Here is a 20,549-nt window from a genome sequence, read left to right on the forward strand (position 1 = left end):
AATGGGTTAAGCTGTGACACTTTTTAAATCATACTTTAGGCAAAGAGAAATAAGATTACTACAGATTGTCTGCTATTGAGTTAAATTACGCATCCATCAAAATTAATGAACAAGAAATGTTCAAAAAAAAAAAAAAAGATCCTAAACTTGTGAACAATGATGTACATTCAAATTGCAATTGAGCATCCTGTTTCCAGCTCAATTCAAATTCAGAATTGAAGTGTAATTTAAAAGACATTCTCAATTTAATATAACTCGATTTTCAGTTAGTACTACACTAAATGACATTACTGCCTAATAAAGTACTGACTAATAAATGACTAGCCACTGACACTTTATGTTTTTTAGAAAATTATTTACTTTATTTTCCATTTCAAACTTCATATTTCAACACACACTGTGTCTAACATATTTAAAGAACACAATGACATGTCAAGCTTTAATTGGTGTACTGTATTGATACTCTGAAATCTCAATTTCATTTATTTTGTTTTTTAACTGATGAGCTTTCCTTCACATGGCAGTTAAATTTAAAAGTTTTCAAAATTGAAAAAAAAAAATATCAGAGCTACAATTAGTTCACATTTACTTTTCAAAAACAGAGAGCGCCCTCTGCTGGATATTCAACAAAATACTATTTAACACTGTCAGGTAGATAAATGTTTGATTAGTAATGTCTGTCAAGTCCTTCAGTCTTGTCTTGCAAATCACTATAAATCAAAGCAAGAAATAGCCTACTTTTTTCATTTATGCAGTCTGATACAGATCCTATACGAGTGACAACGTACTGAAAATGAAGATACTGAACTTTTACTTCCCGCTGAGCTTTAGGACGTCTCTCACCATAGCACCAATCCCATCAAAAATCAAGTGCAACTTTGTTTCACACATGAATGCAGGTGTGGTCACAACCTTATTCTTCTGGTCCACATGCGCTTCGTAAGAATGTAAGGTTAAGGTTAATTCAGAAAAACAAAGCTTTCATAACATTAATGAGAAGTAAATTAAATAATAAAAGTCGAAATCATGACATTAAAATGTTTTACTTTAGTCTAATAATTATGACTTTATCTTAGCATGTCATGATTATGACTTTTCATTTCATTTCATGAAAAAAATCATTGGTGACATTGGTGTCATGATAGACTTTTTACATCATTTACTTTTCATCTCAATTACAGTATGTCATAATTTTGAAAATAGAGAAGAGAAGAGAAGAGAAGAGAAGAGAAGAGAAGAGAAGAGAAGAGAAGAGAAGAGAAGAGAAGAGAAGAGAAGAGAAGAACTCTGTACAGGTAGGATATGGTAACTTCTTTAACAGTGTGTTTGGCTCCCAGTGCAGTGATGGCTTGTGTAGTACCGGCATATGGCCACTTCCCACCTTCCTCCTCCTCGTGACCCACCGTCACATCCACACCAGGGAGAACTCTCGCCGCCAGCACTGGAGATATACAGCACAACCTGGTGACCAGAAGACAAGAAGTCAGTGCTTTATAAATGCCTATAAAGTCTGATTTGATTGACAAATTTCATATATTTATTTCAGAGCACTTCATAACTCTTAGTCCCTGTCCCAAATGGAACCCTAAGCCCTTGCAGTCTTCCTCCGAGACCACACTTTCATGACGTAACGCCGCTTTGACTGTCAGGTAGAAGCCTGCTGCAGAGCTTGTGTCAGTGCGGGCTCTGCAAAAGTGAGCAACAAGCGCACGTACCGGCTGAAAAGGGCGCACTCGCAAACACCCTTCTGAAAACTAAAATGAAAAATGGGACACCCTAAGACGGTCTTGTGGACTGAACAGACACGTGCATGCAGGGGTCACTGTAAGACCACAAGTGCACAAAGAAGCTGTGTCCCAATTCAGGGGCCGCGCACTTCGAAGTGCATGAAAGGGGTGGGGTTTTGGAGTGGAGGGTTGCCAGGTCTGCGAAACAAAACCATCCCAAAAGTAGCGTAATCACAGTGTAAAAGTATCCCAATCATAAAGAATAAAATCATAAAGTACTGTACTTTAAATTCAGACTTAAATACAGAATAAATGTATAAATATGAATGTATATATTTTTACAGTTAACATAAATTTAACATAATTTAACATAAAAAAAACAAGGTTAACTATTGCTAACGATATAAAACTAACATTACATAGTTTAACCATACATATTTTGGTCCAGTGTCCCGTCGTCGCCGGCAGTGAAGCATGTCAAAACCCAATAGAAAGTCATAAACTTTAACATGCACACATAAACGTCAACTCTGTCTGTCACACAGCCACTAGCCATGTAACGACGCTCGGCTCATTGTTGCCATGTCTGGGATTGGGATACTTTTACACTTGCGCTGTGATTTCGCTACTTTTGGGATGGTTTTGTTGCGCAGACCTGGCAACCCTCCACTCCAAAACCCCACCCCTTTCATGCACTTCGAAGTGCGCGGCCCCTGAATTGGGACACAGCTAGAGTGTGCCATTTGGGACAGGGCTTTACTTGGAGCACTTGAAGTGCTTGAAGTTTCTGACTTAAAATGCATTCCTTATTTTGTTAAACTTTAATAACCTCGCCAGCCACTGTATTAAATAAAAAATGTAAACAATTTAAACACAAACTTTAGGCCTTTTTATGGTCTAGACCTCAGAAATAGTAATTTTACTTATATTACTTTGAATGACTGCAACAGCTACATTACAAGGTATTTCTACATAACAATAAATTTAATACATAAAAGCACAAAAAGATCCAAAATCAGTGGTCTATCCACCTTATTATTAACGTAAGAGCGGAGGCAGCTATATGTAAATTTAAAGTTTCTGGCCTTTGGTGTCATCCGCTTCCAGTTATTTTTAGCTGTACAAAACAGCTTGTTAGGATGTTATGCATTTTTGTAATTATAAACACACTGGCTTATAGCGCAAACAGTTTTACCATTTACAGCATTTTGTTATTCTTCTAGTTATTTATCTATAGTGGCTAATGAATCAAAAGTCTTGCACATTCAGAGAAAATAGCTTACTATTGTGTTGTCAAATAAGGTAGTAATTTATAACGACTTACCCAATTGGCTTTCCTGCTTTATGGAAGTCCTTTAAAACCCGCTCCACGTCCTTATTCACCTTACAGTCCTTCCCATCAACAGCAAATGTTGAACTGATGATGGTAAAGATGCAGAAGATAATACAGAGAAATAAGGACTACAACAGAAATGTATCTAAATGCAAAAAATGTTTATCAAAAAGTTTAGTATTGGTTTTATCTTCATTTTCTTTAAAAGACAAGTCCAGTTTATCACAAGTCACATAAGTCACAACACTCACAGGTTTTTAGCTGCACCGAAACCTCCAGGGAAGATGACCGCGTCATGATTACTGGCACTCAGTTTTGCCAGGTCAGTGATGTTGCCTCTTGCAATGCGCGCTGATTCTGACAAGACATTCCTATATAAAAAGTTGAGCAAGTTTATGACTTTCCATAACACGTACTCCTAAAGTAACAAAAACACAAAAATGTACAGTTTTGCTAAGGTACATAATGGACTGTTTTGACAGTATAATCAGAGAGGGCACTTCACCTTGACTCAGTCTCCGCTGGCTGACCTTTGCCGTGGTCTATCACATGCATCTGAGATACATCGGGAGCAAACATCTGAACCTCTGCACCTCCCCGACTTAGATGCACAAGGATTCTACACACACAAGAAAAGAGTTCAAGCAATAGCTCTGATGCAAGACACACATTTGGGATTCACTGAGAGAGAAAAAATCTCTGAAATAGGATATTAATTGTGACATTTTACAGTAGTAGAGAAATCCTAAAGCAGGAGTGTCTAATCCTGCTCCTGGAAGGCCACTGTCCTGCAGAGTTTAGCTCCAACCCCAATTAAACAACAGAACCAGCTAATTAAGGTCTTACTAGACATACTAGAAACTTCCAGGCAGGTGTGTTGAGTGAAGTTGGAGCTAATCTCTGCAGGACAGTGGCCCTCCAGGGCCGAGTTTGGACACCCCTGTCCTAAAGTCAAATTCAGTATGAAACCCATGCAACAAAAAGACCCACAATAGAATTGTCCTGTTGGTTGTCTGTCCCTTATCAAGCTAGAGATTTTGTGAACCTACTTAATAACTCTAGAAAGAAAAATAGTACAGAGACATAAAAAATGATTAAGTTACTCACGCTGATGCCTCATGAATTTCAGTACCATCATAAACACCACATCCAGACAACACCTAATGAATAAAAGTTAGAACTCAGAACTCTTGTGGACACACACTGTCTGTAGTAGATCTGCTCATAATAGTGTATTTCCATACAGTCTCAGTAATTGCACAATTATGTGCTACAATACATAAAATAAGTTACAAGATATATTCATATGTATATTATCCTTTAACTATCATAAACACCACATCCAGACAACAACACTCTTGTCGGCATGTGTTTTTTGCAGGAGCTAGAGAGCAGTAAACAAAAACAAAAGGCTTTCGGATTACTTAAAACTGATGGGTCTTTTCTTGCATACATTACAAACGCAACTAGCGCCATCGTGCGTCTCATTTATCGACTAGTGAAGGTTAAATGAGAACTTCAGTAACGTTATTAATATTCCTGTGCTATTGTTGCAGTGTTCGTCCTCTGCTCCCGTCGGGATTTATTTTGAGATAATGAACGACAGTGACTGTAAATTTCCTCGCAACTTAACGTTACATGATGTTCTATAAAATTGTCACTGATTGCTATTGTTTTAAATACCCAGACTAACACAGGGTGACATGAAGCGTCTCTACCAGAACTGTGAAGGAACTACTTTCAGTGCACAGTTAAACCCCCGCTGAAATGCAGAAAATGTTCATTAAATCTATTAATTTCACACAATACACACAAGGCTGCTCTAAAATGGGACACTAAAGCGTGTAACGTTAAGTAATTTGACACAGAGCGCCAATAACAGTCACGTGCAACACCAGTTTGGGTCTGCATAACTACTTACAACAGCGACTTTTGTGCCACTGCAGTTTGAAGATGCATGAAACTGAGCAGCGGCCGCATATCTGAAATGCGCAGTACGGAACAGCGAGCGCAGAGCAAACATGGTGCGGAGTGAGAAGGACATGGAGGAGTGCGCCGAAGAACCACTGCCTTCTTCGGAGTTACTGACGGATGGAAAAACAGAGAAACATACCGCCACCTAGAGTTTACTGTGCCAATCCACATGGGCGACCTAAGCCTTATAAATGTGCAACAGAGTTTAAATATAATTCTATAAAACTTTATATATAAAATAAATGCTTTATGCTTAACACGTGTGTGTGTGTGTGTGTGTGTGTGTGTGTGTGTGTATATACAGTACAGTCCAAAAGTTTGGAACCACTAAGATTTTTAATGTTTTTAAAAGAAGTTTCGTCTGCTCACCAAGGCTACATTTATTTAATTAAAAATACAGTAAAAACAGTAATATTGTGAAATATTATTACAATTTAAAATAACTGTTTTCTATTTGAATATATTTCACAAAGTAATTTATTCCTGTGATCAAAGCTGAATTTTCAGCATCGTTACTCCAGTCTTCAGTGTCACATGATCCTTCAGAAATCATTCTAATATGCTGATCTGCTGCTCAAGAAACATTTAATGTGTACAATTGTACAAAATATTTGTGTACAATATTTTTTTTCAGGATTATTTGATGAATAGAAAGTTCAAAAGAACAGTGTTTATCTGAAATCTAATCTTTTGTAACATTATAAATGTCTTTACTGCCACTTTTGATTGATTTAATGCATCCTTGCTGAATAAAAGTATTAATTTCTTTAATTTCTTTTCCAAAAAATTAAAAATAAAAATTCTTACTGACCCCAAACTTTTGAACGGTAGTGTATAATGCTACAGAAGCTTTGTATTTCAGATAAATGCTGTTCTTTTGAACTTTCTATTCATCAGGGAATCCTGAAAAAAAAAAGTACACAACTGTTTTCAACATTGAAAATAATCATAAATGTTTCTTGAGCAGCAGATCAGCATATTAGAATGATTTCTGAAGGATCATGTGACACTGAAGACTGGAGTAACGATGCTGAAAATTCAGCTTTGCATCACAGGAATAAATTACTTTGTCAAATATATTTAAATAGTACACAGTTATTTTAAATTGTAATAATATTTCACAATATTACTGTTTTTTTACTGTATTTTTAATTAAATAAATGTAGCCTTGGTGAGCAGACGAAACTTCTTTTAAAAACATTAAAAATCTTATTGGTTCCAAACTTTTGGACTGTACTGTATATATATATATATATATATATATATATATATATATATATATATATATATATATCCACACGTATACATATATATATGTGTGTTTTAATTAACTTTAAAGACTATAACCTTTCACCATTTTTTTATTTTAAAGTTACAAAGTGCATTCTTAGAGATAAATTTCACATAACAAAATATTACAAATACCAAAAGTGCAATCTAAATCTTTTGCCAAAACAGTTTCTTTAAAGGTGTCAACAATTTCCGATTAAAGATCATCATAACATCTTGAGTAAAAGTTTGAAGCTATCATTACTAGATTTATGTGGTTCATATTAATGTTAATATTGAATTAGTGATCACTAAATTAACAATTAGGAAACTGGATGCACACATAACATACAATAGAAAATATATTTCTTGTGAGTGTAAAACAAGACAGGTCCTCAATGACAAACTACAATGACACCCCATTGCAATTCTGAACAAAACATCTGGGATTGGTGCAACAAAAATACCAACAAAGACTTAACAATCATGCAGAATGCACAAACTTGGACAGGACTTTGCCAGCACTCTTCAGACGCTCCAGTCGCTCTTTCAGTTCTCTCCTTTTACGTGCAACATCAGAATCTTCTTGGAGGAGCATTCCTGGATTGTTTCTTCCAATCATGGCAAGCATTGCATTTTGAAGCTGAGAGATGTACTGGTCCAGTATGTGGTACTGGACTATCAGTGGCACTTGATTAGCCAGACGGTCAGAGGTAATCTACAAATACATACAAAGTACACTAAAATTCATTCTAAATCATAGCAAGAAAAATCAATATTTATTTCAAGACTCTGCTGCAAATAATTTAACCTCTCCTTGCATATGTGACAGGAGAAGGTGATGTGTTTTTGATGTTAAAATCTTTCTGCTATCCCAAGATAGAAGACAGAGACAACTACAAGAAAACCAAACATACGTTTTTGGGAAACAATTTTTCCAATTGCTAAGTGGCAATAGTGGCAAAAAGATTACACACAGACATTAAAGAACAAAGATTCCTAAATTTTTTAGGTATGTGGACACATGCATAAACGTTTCAAATGATTACCATAAAATAGGCAGTGAGATGCTGTGCCATCTCGCGTACATCTGCACTGACGAACTGCCTTTGCCCAACTGTTAGGCTTTGTTTTACAGTGTCAAGCTTGTTGCTGTAGAGATGATCTTGGGAGTAGACAATCCTCTCCATATTAAACTGACAATGTATTTTCTCCTCAGCTTTCTGAAACTGCTCATCAAGAAAATCTTCAATTGGATCTTTGGAGGCCCTTAATAGGTGAGAGAAGGCCTTGAAATGAGAGCTAACAATGTGGTTCACACAGGAGTGAACAATGTCTGTAAATAAAGGACAGAAGAAAACAGAGCAGCCAATCAGAGGAGGTACAGTAAGACGCATCATAGTATATATGCATACCTGATACTTGTCACTGATTTTATGCATTTGAATTTGTTTTTAGCTTGTTTCTCAAAGATCAGAATGAGGACACTGCAAACCATCTGCCATTCACCTGTGACGTCTTTGAGCAGCTTTAAAGCAGGTTCCTCCAGCTCCTCAATGTGTTTCTTGACAATGTTTTCGAAAGTTCTGTAGTTCACAAATCCAGGAAGCTCCCTTCCTCTACGAGTCCTAACATACTCTTCTACCTCATCTCTGAGGGTTTCCTCCGCTAGAGAGAAAAGATGAAGGAAATCATGGAGTACAAACCCCTATAGCACAGAGGGTTACACTAAAACAGCATACATATTGCATGCCCACACAGATGTTTGATGCTGCACAGAAGTCGCTTAAATGCATTTATGAGGGAACTCAAAAAACAATATCATAAGCTTGCTGATTCACATTAATTGTGGAGAGAAAACAAGACACACTGACTGTCCTTTAAAGGCTACAGTGGCTTGATAGTGTAAAGACACTTTAGAAGACTTCACTGTGTGAACTGCTTTCCTGTAATGAGAAGATTCTAGAACAGAGCTCCATTTAAGAATTCAATCTTCCCTCTCATTTGTGTCACGGTCAAATATTTACTGATTTATTAAAAATTGACTATTCACTAGCCCACTATAAAATACATGTAGAGTGCCAGATTTAAACCTTCTGTAAATTAAAGATATAATACATTATTTTATTAGAGAAAGTGCAAAATAAAGAGAACAAATTAAAGCAATATAAACTGCACAAAGCTACATTACTGTCACTGATAATTAAAAAAATTGGGGTGTCTATTTGCACTAACTGCAAATAGCAGCCCTTGTTGGCAAAGTTATTTACACTAGCTCCGCCCACCAATGTCTGGTTGGGCCACTCAATTTTAAAAAATGACATGCAGATTTCAATGTCTTCAGTGGCACAGCAGCAGCGAGTAAGGCTAGTAAGACCTGGCTTTTAATGCGATCGATGTGGGTTCGAATCGGCATTTTGCCGAGCTTGCATTTATTTTCGATAAAAATGAAAATAATGTTCTAAAAGTGGAAATAAATTGTGAACGAATGTTTAATATTATAAGTGTTTACTGGGTAGGGTTAGGGGAAGGGGGAGGGTTTTTAGGGTTAGGGGGAGGGTTTTTATTCTGCCAATAAGGCAGCATCCATTTACTACTTTTAATAATTATAATCATTTACACTATGATATTATTGCATGCTGTTAAAGTAGAAAAAAATACTGAGGTGCATATAGTATCAGCAAATATAAAGTATAGATAGCATCTAATTACCATTTACACTTATTGCAAAGAACTGATAGTTTTACATGGTGTAAATAGAATAAATCGCTATTTTCCCCTAGTATAAATAGTATATCACTAAGAAAATGCTGCTATTGTCACTTAGTGTAAATAGAATATATTGATATTCATCACTTAGTGCAAATAGCCGCTGCCTTAAAAATTTATGCTGTTATAATATATTATATAAACAAAATATTTATAAACGCACTCTTTATTGTTTTGGCATCCAGGACAGTTTTCCATCTATTAAATTCCTTCCTGACTTTGGTGAAGACCCTCATATCTGAGCTTCTTAGATCTTCTTCTGCCTTCTTTATTCCTTCAAGGGCATCAATGAACCGGCGAATTTTCTGCAAAGTGCAAGTCTCATCAGGTTATGAGATTAAAAAAAGGCCACATAAAAACATATGGGGTGCAACATGTACAATTAGATATTTACCGTTATCAGAAAATTGGTTTTCTCGTGTTCATCAGTAGGAACTCCATCTCCTAGTGCTCTAAGATCCTCAGTCGTCTTCTCTAATTTCATTTCAAGTTGTTTCTGCAACTGTGGCAGCGTTTTCTAAAGGTAAAGAAATTACATGGAAATGGAGACATTAGAATGCCAAAGGCAATCTAGAATTCTGTATTCTATTCCCATTTTAGTCTTCTATGCATTAAGACATTTACTCTGTTCTGTGTCAATGTCTCTACTGTATGTTACGTAACTCTTCGTTAGGGCTGAGTAATTAATAAAATTTTAGTTTTGATTTATTAGCTGAATACTATACTGCTACACAGACTTACATGAAAAACTTAAAGCAATTTTTTTCTATTTTATTTGTTCATTGTTTGTAATTTGCTTGTTTTTATTGTCTACTTGTCTTCAATAATTATTTGATGATTTTTTTTTAAACTTACGTTAGTTTAGTACTAGTCTAGTTTCTGCTGTGGTATCGGGATTGGTATAGAAATTGTGACATTTCAGTGGTACCTAGAATTTTGATATCATAGCAACCTAATTTCATTATATCACTATTGTATCCATATCGTCCTAACCTAATCATGATAAATAATTATGATTACATTATTGATCAAAATAATCGTGATTATGATTTTTGCCATAATCAAGCAGCCTTTCTCTGCATACATACAGTAATGTGTTCAACCAATTCTTTTGTGAGTCTTTCTGCAAGAAGGGGTATTGTAGCTTTTCCTTCCTCAAGAAGACACCTAAAGGGAAAGAATGAATTCCAATAATGACAAGAAAGTTGAGGAAAGCAGCATGAGTTATGTGAAACATGTATATAAATAAACAGTGTTGTTGTTGTGAAACAACAGCAACAACACATACAGAAAAAAAAATTACTAAAATATAACATGACATGAATGTCATGAACATTATATATTTAATTATATTTCACAAACATCTTGCCTAATATATATATATATATATATATATATATATATATATATATATATATATATATATATATCACCATTGTTCTTCCTCCACAGACATGAAATGGCTCAAGCTTCAATTCTGAGAGAGCAGACTTGCCTGAAATGAGCATGTTCATCAAAAAAATGTCTTTCTTTTTCCAGCGCTTTGACCAGATCAAGCTTCTCATTGATGTCTTGCTGGCCTCGGCACTTTACGATCATGTAGCCCTTCTTCAGTTGTATCACTTGATTATTGACTGTTCTGACCACCGTCTCCTCCATGCCTTTGTCCACCAAGTCTGGTTTAGTCAGAATACCTGCAGATATGAATTTTGTCTATACTCTTATCAGCGTTTTATTTTATTGTTTCACCAATCAAGAAAACAGGAACAATGTATGTGACAATACCCACCCAGGGTCCTTTGTCCCGTTGAATCGACTTTGGATGCCATCTGCAGAGCCTCAGTGGTGGCGATGTCAATGTTTGCAGGGACCACAACCAAGCTGATGGTTTCTTGTCTTTTAATGAACTTTTCAATTACATCTTTTATCTGTTACAGAAAAAGTAATGTAGTAGTAATAGTAATGTTGAAGGGATAGACTTTATTCCTGAATAAAACAATATAATTTTTTGGGTTTGTGACACATGTAATGGCACAGTCCAACCTGTAATATTATTTGAAATTCCTATTACTGTAATAACCACCTGCATTTATGTTTAAAGGTCTGAGAAACTGTGTGTAAAGGAGCTGCTATGTAAAATATTGTAATGCTGTAACATATATATACAAATAGTGTCTTACTTGTTTCTCGATGTCTTTTGGCTGGTTACCAGTGGCAACTCTAGCAATGCCTGGCAGATCAATGAGTGTGAGGTCAGGGACATCACTGGAATCGATCTCCAGAGTGATCATCTCATGACTGATCCCTTCTCCCTTCCCAGCCAATGCTGTCTGAGCTGCAAAACAATACCACAATCATCCTACAGATGAAACAGTTAATTCAACTATTCTAAAGACTCACAGGGAATTAAAGTTCTCGATAAACTGTATATTAATACACTTAAATGTGTAATAATACAGACCATTTAAGACAGCATTCTCGATTTCAGCTGGGTCCTTCAGTTGCTTTAATTGATCCTTATATGACAGCAATCCATGCCAGTTGATGTCCTTTGTAATTTTCTTCAGTTTCAGTACCAGAGGACAGCGTGTCACAATACCTGTGTTTAATGTACGGTCATATGGTCAACTTCTTATTCGTATAGACTTCCATACAGTAAATATATTCACAGATACAGTCACACAAAATGAAGACTTATAATGTATTGTTTTTGTATAACCTGTTCCCCTAGGCAGCGCCACTCCAGACAGGGCTTCCAACACAGAACTCTTTCCTGAGCTCTGGTCACCTATGACAGCAATAGCTGGCAGGTTCAGGTCCTTTTCAACACCTAATGTCCTGAGAGAGTCCACTAGGTCAATGCATGGGCGCACCTTCTCTTCATAGTGCTGGTTCAGACCACTAATCGCATTTCCTCCCTTTGAAGAAACGCGTGGAGACATGTCTAAAATAATAATAATAATAATGACAGCTAGCTCAGCCAGAGTTTTTAATGTGGTCAATAATACTTTATTCAAAAGTTGTTTATAGAGTAAATATGGATAAAGCACGTTGCTAGGGTGTCGTCGTCATGCGAATAAAGCCTAGGCCTATTTGAATTTTAATAATCTTGACCATATACAGACCTAACGTTATCAGTTTTAAAACTGTTTTCAAACAAAATTCAACGTGAAAATCAACAAAAATAAACTTTAAACAGTTTCCTTAAAACGTGCCATAACTTTATAACTTTTCAATATTAACGTTACTGAGCGACTAGGGAGAAAACAAAAAAGCAGGAATACGCACTGGATTCAGTGCTGTGAGAGACGCGTCACGCGCTGACACGAAGATCCTAAACGCTTAAATTTCTGTTTTATTAAATGTAAAACTTAACAACGTGGAGTGAATATTTTCCGTTTGGTGGTGCATTCAACAAACACACCTCTTTCGACAAAAGTGTCTCCAATTTCGCTGTATTCGCTCGGATTGGAGTTTCTCTCACCAAGAAGCGGGAAATGGGATGTTAAAAAACCCGGGCTGGAATACTGACAGAACTCATTGAGCTCTGTCGCTCCGATCCTCCCATACACTCCGTTCCAGGCTGAATATGTGCATGTGTTTGTAAAGTGCATCATCAGGCCGTAATGTTCATGCTTTTAATACGGGCGTATAGGTGCGTTCACGCGGCCTTGTAATTCCTGTAGTTACGAGATTCTAGCTTGTAAAAAGCATTCACGTCCTCGTAGAGATCGTAGTTACAGCTTGTAAGCTGGGAGTTTTCTGAAAGCTCCCAGATGTACCACGTGGGCGCTTGTACCACCTGACCACTGTAGATTCATTTAGGCGTTGATAGTGGTGCCATGGAAACGCATAATTCCCAGTCCAAGGACCAAAAGGACGTGAACAGCTCCGAATATAACGTCACGTGTTGTCATTTCAAGATTCCGGTAAATACGAGGTGACGTGAACGCAGCATATGTCTAATATGTAAAAAACGCAAAACGTTTCTCGTCTTGTCACATTCAGTTATGATTTACATGAATCATTTAAATAATAGCACAATTCAAAACAGTGAAATTTCATAAAAATGTTGAGTAGTTTGCACCACTCACTGGATATTACTGTGGGTCGCTGAACGTCTCTATCGTAAAACAGTTGTCAAATATTTAATATTTAGTTACTTACATCTAACGAAGCAAGATGTTTGCGATTAAAAACATTATCTACTTATTATTACTTATTATTTTATTTTATTTTTTTACTTTTAAATCTAGGCTACAGAATTCAACAGCAAGTCCCATATCACCTGTACAGACTAATCTTAGACCTTAGCTGGTTAGACACCATATTGAATTTAAAGCGGATGAAAAAAGACTATGAGAGATAGACTTAAAAGTAGAAAATAAAGACAAAAAAAATGTAGAGCTGCATATGCAATGAACATGTGATATCAGGGACGTGCACAGGGGGGTTGCTCAGGTTGCCCGGGCAACTGCCCATATGCCCTTTTCGACTCACTTTGCCCTTCCGAGGTGGAAAAAAATAAATAAAAAAATCGTACAATGGATGCAGAATTTCACGTAGGCCCAGATTTAAAAAAAAAAAAAAAAAAAAAAAAAATCGCAAAGCCTCATTCACTTCCATATTCGGGCACCCATCCTAAAGTGAAAGTCAGTAGGGGAAGGGCAAACTCTGTTTGCGTGGCTGCAGCGCTGCACGCGACCGGCACCTGAGCTGAGCCCGCATGAGCGGCACTAGAAGGAGATTGTCGCGGTTGTCGGATGAGACGACTTAACGTTGTCGGAAAGGTGAGTAAGGTTATAATCGTTAACGAAAACGAACGAAAAAACGAAAACTAGGAGGGAAAAAACATCGTCGTTAACTAAAATAAAAATAAAAACGAGGCATACAAAAAAAACGATAACTAACCAAAACTGTAATGTGTGTTTGGCAAAACTAACTAAAATAAAATAAAATTATAGATTAAATGTCCTTAGTTTTCGTCTTTGTCAATGTCTTTCATAGAGAAAACGTTCAGCTGCATTTAATTTCCCTGCGTCTCTCACTCACGCATTTCTCTCACATACTCGCGCGCGCACAGCCCCTCCCCTCCGTGCACACCGTTGTTGGTAGGGGAGAGCCCTTTTTTAGGTCAGAGCAACTGCCCCTCAAAATTCCTGTGCACGTCCCTGCGTGATATGCTAATCTTTAGTAGCTCCTCTGAAGGCATCTTGAGAAAAACAGCTCTATATTTAATGAAGCACATAAAGGACCTGAACTGGAAATAATACAACCTGTTTGTGTGTGTGTGTGTGTGTGTGTGTGTGTGTGTGTGTGTATGTGTGTGTGTCATCTTAAGTTTTTTTTTTTTTTTTTAACAATTTAAAAAAAAAATGTTTGCAACCTGTTTTACAGAATACAGAAGTTTGTTGTGCATATTGGCATGGCTCAGCAGCTCCTCTTTCTCTGTACATACAAACAGCTCCTGAGACACCTTTTCCGGCAGGGATTTTCATGTATAATCATAATAGGACAAAAATGTAATTGTTTTTTTTTTTTTTTTCAATTTGTTAAAGGGTTAGTTCATCCAAAAATGAAAAGGTCCAGAAAATCAGTAAAGACATCGTTAAAATAGTCAACGTGACTACACTGGTTTAACGGAAGTGCTGCACTGCATCAACTGCGCAGGAGACTGACAGGGAAGAGAAGAAATTTAATATAGACGTTATTTTTTGTTTTGTTTTGCACACAAAAAGTATTCTCGTTGACATTCATAACATTAAAGTTGAACGACGGTAGTCACAAGGACTATTTTAATGATGTCTTTAATACCTTTCTGGACCTTGAATGACGGTAATTACGTTGCTTTCTATGGGGGATAAAAAAACTATTGGATTTAATCAAAAATATCTTAATATGTGTTTCAAAGATGAAAGAAGGTCTTACGGGTTTGTTTCGACACAAGGATGAGTATTAATGACAGAAATTTAATTTTTGGGTGAACTAACCCTTTAAAAGTTGGTCTATAGCCTACCACAAAACTATATTTCCAGAACAAATGCATTCTCAAATGCAAACACACCACAAATATCGAAGGAAAGTTGAGGTCAAAGGTGTCTTTAATTTACAATCATCAGAACAGCATCATGAGTACAGTAAATTATGACAAATGATTCACCTTATTAATGTGACACCAGATTAATTAATGTGAAAATTCGAATTTAGTTAAAATTACAAGATCAAAAAAATTTCATATATATATTCACAAACAGTATTAATCATCCACAATAAGACCAGAAACATGCAATAAGAAAATTATAATGAAAATTATTTAAATTAATTCATGCTGATTTTAAAATAAAGGAACAGTCAGGAAACGTTATAGAAGGAGCATTTTTTATGTAACTGAATGATCTAACTTTCCATTATAATGGTGATTTTTCACCAACTTCATTTTAATTTCCATCCATCCATTCTCCAAACCACTTAGGGTCACAGGGATGCTCAGTGTCTTGGGCCGAAAGCCGGGAAACACTAGATGGATGGCCAGTCCATCACAGGACGAACACACACACATACACACATTCACACTCGCACTTATGGGCAATTTACTGTCTCCAATTGACCTGACCTGCATGGCTTTAGAATATGGGCGAAACCAGAGCACCTGGAAAAAACACGCAACAACATGGGGAGAATGTTCAAACTCCACACAGAAAAGCCCCCTGGCTCAGCCGAACCAGGAAGCTTCTTGCTGTGAGGTGACAGTACTACCCATAATTATACAGAATGCACAAACTTGGACAGGACTTTGCCAGCACTCTTCAGGCGCTCCAGTCGCTCTTTCAGGTCTCTCCTTTTACGTGCAACACCGGAATCTTCTCGGAGGAGCATTCCTGGATTGTTCCCTCCAATCATGGCAAGCATTGCATTCTGAAGCTGAGAGATGTACTGGTCCAGTATGTGGTACTGGACTATCAGTGGCACTTGATTAGCCAGACGGTTACAGGTAATCTACAAATAAATACAAAGTTAACATTCAAATTAAAAAACTCAAACACAAACTATAACTTGCACAAATCAATCAATACTTGTCACAAGACTGCACCACAAAGAATGTCCTTGATTATGTTAAAGATTAACTAAATTTCTTTATTCTTTACAAGATCTGTTTATTTTTTTCCTTCTATCCCACATTAAAGGGTTAGTTCACCCAACAATGAAATTTCTATGATTAAGTACTCACCCTCATGTCGTTCCAAACCCGCAAGACCTTCGTTCATCTTCGGAACACAAATATAATTTTTCCTCTTCCCTGTCAGTCTCATAGTTGATGCAGTTAACACAGTGCAGAGCTTCCGTGTTCTTACTGTATGTCAGAACGGCGACTCTGTATTGGCCGGCTCCTGCATCAGCATCACACGCATGCATCGTGGTGCTCACGTAAACAGCGTCGGCCAATACTGAGCCAGTGTTCGGACATGAACATGGAAGCTCAGCTCTGCGTTCACTGTCAACTGCGTAACAGGCTGACAGGGAAGAGGAAAAATTGTGGAATAAAGTCGTTATTTTTGTTTTGTTTTTGAGTACAAAAAGTATTCTCGTCGCTTCATAACATTAAGGTTGAACCACTGTCGTCACATTGTCTATTTTAACAATGTCTTTACTGCTTTTCTGGACCATGGATGTGGTAATTTCGTTGCTTTCTATGGGAGATAAAAAAAAACTCTGGGATTTCATCAAAAATATCTTAAAGCTGCTGTCCGTAAGATTTGCTTCTTAGTCGCCATCTCTGTTTGAAACCAGCAATTGCAGTTATATGCGGAATTATTATCTTTACATGCATTGTGCATCGACAGAGCTCGTCAGCGCGGATGAAACTAATGTTTGCTGTCAGTCAGCACATCGGTGTGGATACTGTACTTCGGAATCACAGATTGTAGTCTTGAAGTATGACCAAAGTAGGAATTTTCATCGGAAAATGTCATCTGAACAAGTAAGTAACATGTCTGCCACTTTTGTTCTAACCAACTGAGGGAAAAAGCATTAGGCCTACAATAAATCACGCTGCCAATGATGATTAAATCTAACGATCGCTTAGCTCATATCAAATCATGCAAATTATTATTGTTGTTATACTTTGTTCTCAAATTGTTAATGTTAACAACATCAGCATTGCGTGACTATGTGTATTTAGTGTGCATTAGCGTTACCTGTAGATTTCAATTTCTGTAGCCACTCACAGTCTTTTGCTTTTTGACCATGGCTGAACCTCCAGTTGTCACTGATGATTGTCATTTGGACCTTTCTGGATTACAATTCACCATCAAAATGATTAGTTTAATTACTGTAGCTGCTGTAAGAAAAGGCTATAAATGATCTGCTACCAGTAGCATCCTAAATGCTTTAATTTGTGTTCTGAAGATGAACGAAGGTCTTGCGGATTTGGAACAACATGAGGGTGAGTGACAGAAATTTCATTTCTGAGTGAAAAAACACTTTAATGTGAAGGATCAGTTAAATGTAAGCACTGCAAGTTGTGGTAGTATGCTGTTTGGAAGGAAATTAACTTTAGAGGAATGAGTTGGTTGGAATATTTAGAATTTAGAAACAATCATTATTTTTTGCAGTTCAGTTACGCTAGTGGTACAGAGACTACACACTTCACCCTTTAAAGAACAAATATTACTTATAAGGTATACAAACCGTTAAATAGGAGGTGAGATGGTATGCCATCTCACGTACATCTGCACTGGCAAATTGTAGAGATAAATGTTTTGAGGGTTTTTGTTTTACATAGTTTAGCTTATTGCTGTAGAGAACGTCTTGGGAGTAGACAATCCTCTCCATCTTAAACTGAGAATGTATTTTCTCCTCAGCTTTCTGAAACTGCTCATCAAGAAAATCTTCAATTGGATCTTTAGCAGCCCTCAACAGGTGAGAGAAGGCATTAAAATGAGAGTTAACGATGCGGTCCACACAGGCGTGAACAATGTCTGTAAGTAAAAGAGACGAGAAAGCAGAGGAGGTAAAAAAAAAAAAAAACGTATCATGTATTCATAATTGCCACTAATTTTATGCATTTGTATAATTCTCTCAATCATTTTGAAAGAAAGTTGTTTTTTGTACAGAAGTAACAAATCACATCTATGTATATTAAAATTTAGGGGTAAAATTAAAATTGAGGTCACTGTAATCCATCAAACATTATGGTGCCATTCACCTTTGACATCTTTGAGCAGCTTTAAAGCAGGTTCCTCCAGCTCCTCGATGTGTTTCTTGACAATGTTCTCAAAAGTTCTGTAGTTCACAAATCCAGGGAGCTCCTTTCCTCTACGAGCCTTAACATACTCTTCTACCTCTTCTCTGAGGTTTTCCTCCGCTTGAGAGAAAAGACAGAAAAAAAAAGAAAGAACACAACCATTGGCATATTGGATTCCCGTGCAACATGAGTTAAAACATATTTGTTTGCATATATACCAAAAAAAGGGAAGGATAAAATTTTTATCCAGACCCTTATCACTCTTGCTTTTTACTTCGTCAGTGGAGCCATTACCTCAAGCAGTACATCAGTCATCAGCTACAACCCATTATCTGTGTAAATACCTTACATAAAATCTCTCTTTATGCTGACAATATTTTTCTCTCTGTTTCAAATATTTCTGTGTCCGTTCCCGAATGTTTAAATCTCTTTAACATATTTGGTACACTTTCGGGCATCACGGATGGTATTGGGTTTTGTTTCATGTTGTATTTTGATGTTCGTGCTCATGGTTTCATGGTTTATGTTTGCATTGTCTTGTTTGCTTTGTCTGCCATGTGCTTCCCTGATTTGTTATGTTCTAGTCATGTGATCCTGCCATGTGCTCCCTTTGTCATGTGTTCTATGTTGTCACGTTCTGATTGGTTCATTGTCTTGATTGATCACATGTGTCCCTTGTTAGTCATTAGTTTCTGTGCATTTAAAGATGTAGTTATGAGATTCTACCTTGTAAAAAGTGTTCATGTGTTTGTAGAGCTCGTAATTACAGAGTGTAAGCTGGAAGTTTTCTGAAAGCTCCCACATGTACCACGTGGCTGCTGTACCACCTGACCGCTGTAGATTCATTTAGGCTTTTATAGTGTTGCCATGGAAATGCATAATTCCCAGTCCATGGATGTGAACAGCTCCGAATATAATGTCACGTGTTGTCATCTCAAGATTCCAGTAAATACGAGGTGGCGTGAAAGCAGCATAAGCCCTCAAGTTTTCCTTGTTCTTTGTCTAGTATTGTCCCTGTAACCACTGTGGTGAGTTTTTTTGTTGATGATTTTGTACCAAGCCAAATCTTGGTTTGTTTTATGTTTGATCATGTGGATTTAAATAAAACTATACCTTGGGTTCTTCTGCAATTAGTCTCAGTGGACTATTGTTACATTGGGTTACAAAATTAATAGGAATGAATCAGCATTAACGCCCCTTTACCTGTTAGCGTTCCACTGTACCGCTCGTGGTACACATACCTTTCAAAAGAGACCTTAGGAATGCTAAGGTGTTAAAGGGATAGTTCACCCAAAAATTAAAATTCTGTCATTAATTACTCACTCTCATGTTGTTCCACACCTGTAAGACTTTCGTTCATCATATTTTTAATAAAACCTGATAAGCTTAATGATGCACAATGTTGGGGGTAATACATTACAAGTAATGCAAGTTATGTAATCAGATTACTTTTAAAGTAACACATTAAATTTGCAACAAAATATCGGAGTTACTTTTTCAAATAAGCAACACAAGTTAAAAAAAACATCAAAATAACAACTGTATTCAACAATATCTAGTGATGGGCGATTTCAAAACACTGCTTCATGAAGCTTTGAAGCTTTACAAATCTTTTGTTTTTCGAATCAGTGGTTCGGAGCGTTATCAAACGCTATCATTGAGCGTTATCATTGAAATTCTGAAATACTTATGACGTAACAGAGCTTTGTTAACTGAAATCACTTGACTTTGGCTGTTGATACACGCTCCGAACCACTGATTTGAAAAAAAAAAAAAAAAAAAAAGATTTGTAAAGCTTCAAAGCTTCATGAAGCAGTGTTTTAAAATCACCCATCACTAGATATTGTTGAATAAAGTCATTATTTAGTTTTTTTTGCACACAAAAAGTATTCTTGTCACTTCATAACATTAAGGCTGAAACACATTAACTGTTTTAAATATGTCTTCAGTAGCTTTCTGGGCACCTGAAAGTGTTAATTATCTTGCTGGCAATGGAGACCTCATTGAGCCATCGGATTTTGTCAAAAATATCTTAATTTGTGTTCCGAAGATGAACGAAGGTCTTACGGGTGTGGAACGACATGACGGTGAGTAATTAATGACAGAATTTTCATTTTTGGGTGAACTAACCCTTTAATTATTTCAGTTTAGGTGTGAAAAGGTCTTTACATTTATCAAAAATAGAACAAGCAAAAGTAACATTACTTTCCATAAAAAGCAACATTCCAGAAAC

General features: G+C 36.6%; 1 protein-coding gene across 4 annotated transcripts in view; it reads right to left on the reverse strand.

The window, feature by feature from the left end:
• Window positions 1-340: 340 nt before the first annotated feature.
• Window positions 341-20,549, reverse strand: part of mxe (myxovirus (influenza virus) resistance E) — a 28,636-nt gene continuing 8,427 nt past the window's right edge. The window contains exons 1-19 of one of the 4 annotated variants that reach the window (XM_048193902.1): window positions 12,497-12,704; window positions 11,792-12,016; window positions 11,534-11,671; window positions 11,253-11,407; window positions 10,862-11,000; window positions 10,568-10,766; window positions 10,161-10,239; window positions 9,467-9,589; window positions 9,236-9,377; window positions 7,813-7,971; window positions 7,353-7,639; window positions 6,807-7,021; window positions 4,982-5,144; window positions 4,168-4,220; window positions 3,566-3,679; window positions 3,312-3,431; window positions 3,052-3,144; window positions 1,305-1,461; window positions 341-939 (exon numbers count right to left, since the gene is read on the reverse strand). In XM_048193902.1, coding sequence (XP_048049859.1) covers window positions 811-939; window positions 1,305-1,461; window positions 3,052-3,144; window positions 3,312-3,431; window positions 3,566-3,679; window positions 4,168-4,220; window positions 4,982-5,144; window positions 6,807-7,021; window positions 7,353-7,639; window positions 7,813-7,971; window positions 9,236-9,377; window positions 9,467-9,589; window positions 10,161-10,239; window positions 10,568-10,766; window positions 10,862-11,000; window positions 11,253-11,407; window positions 11,534-11,671; window positions 11,792-12,016; window positions 12,497-12,689 — 2,883 coding nt within the window. In that variant the 5' untranslated portion in view covers window positions 12,690-12,704 and the 3' untranslated portion in view covers window positions 341-810. Of the gene's footprint in view, window positions 940-1,304; window positions 1,462-3,051; window positions 3,145-3,311; window positions 3,432-3,565; window positions 3,680-4,167; window positions 4,221-4,365; window positions 4,413-4,980; window positions 5,145-6,806; window positions 7,022-7,352; window positions 7,640-7,812; window positions 7,972-9,235; window positions 9,378-9,466; window positions 9,590-10,160; window positions 10,240-10,567; window positions 10,767-10,861; window positions 11,001-11,252; window positions 11,408-11,533; window positions 11,672-11,791; window positions 12,017-12,360; window positions 12,719-20,549 lie in introns of those variants that run through there. The other 3 variants (XM_048193904.1, XM_048193903.1, XM_048193905.1) reach the window with 3 other exon arrangements.

Source organism: Megalobrama amblycephala, linkage group LG6 (genome assembly GCF_018812025.1).
Source record: "Megalobrama amblycephala isolate DHTTF-2021 linkage group LG6, ASM1881202v1, whole genome shotgun sequence".
NCBI lineage: Eukaryota > Metazoa > Chordata > Actinopteri > Cypriniformes > Xenocyprididae > Megalobrama > Megalobrama amblycephala.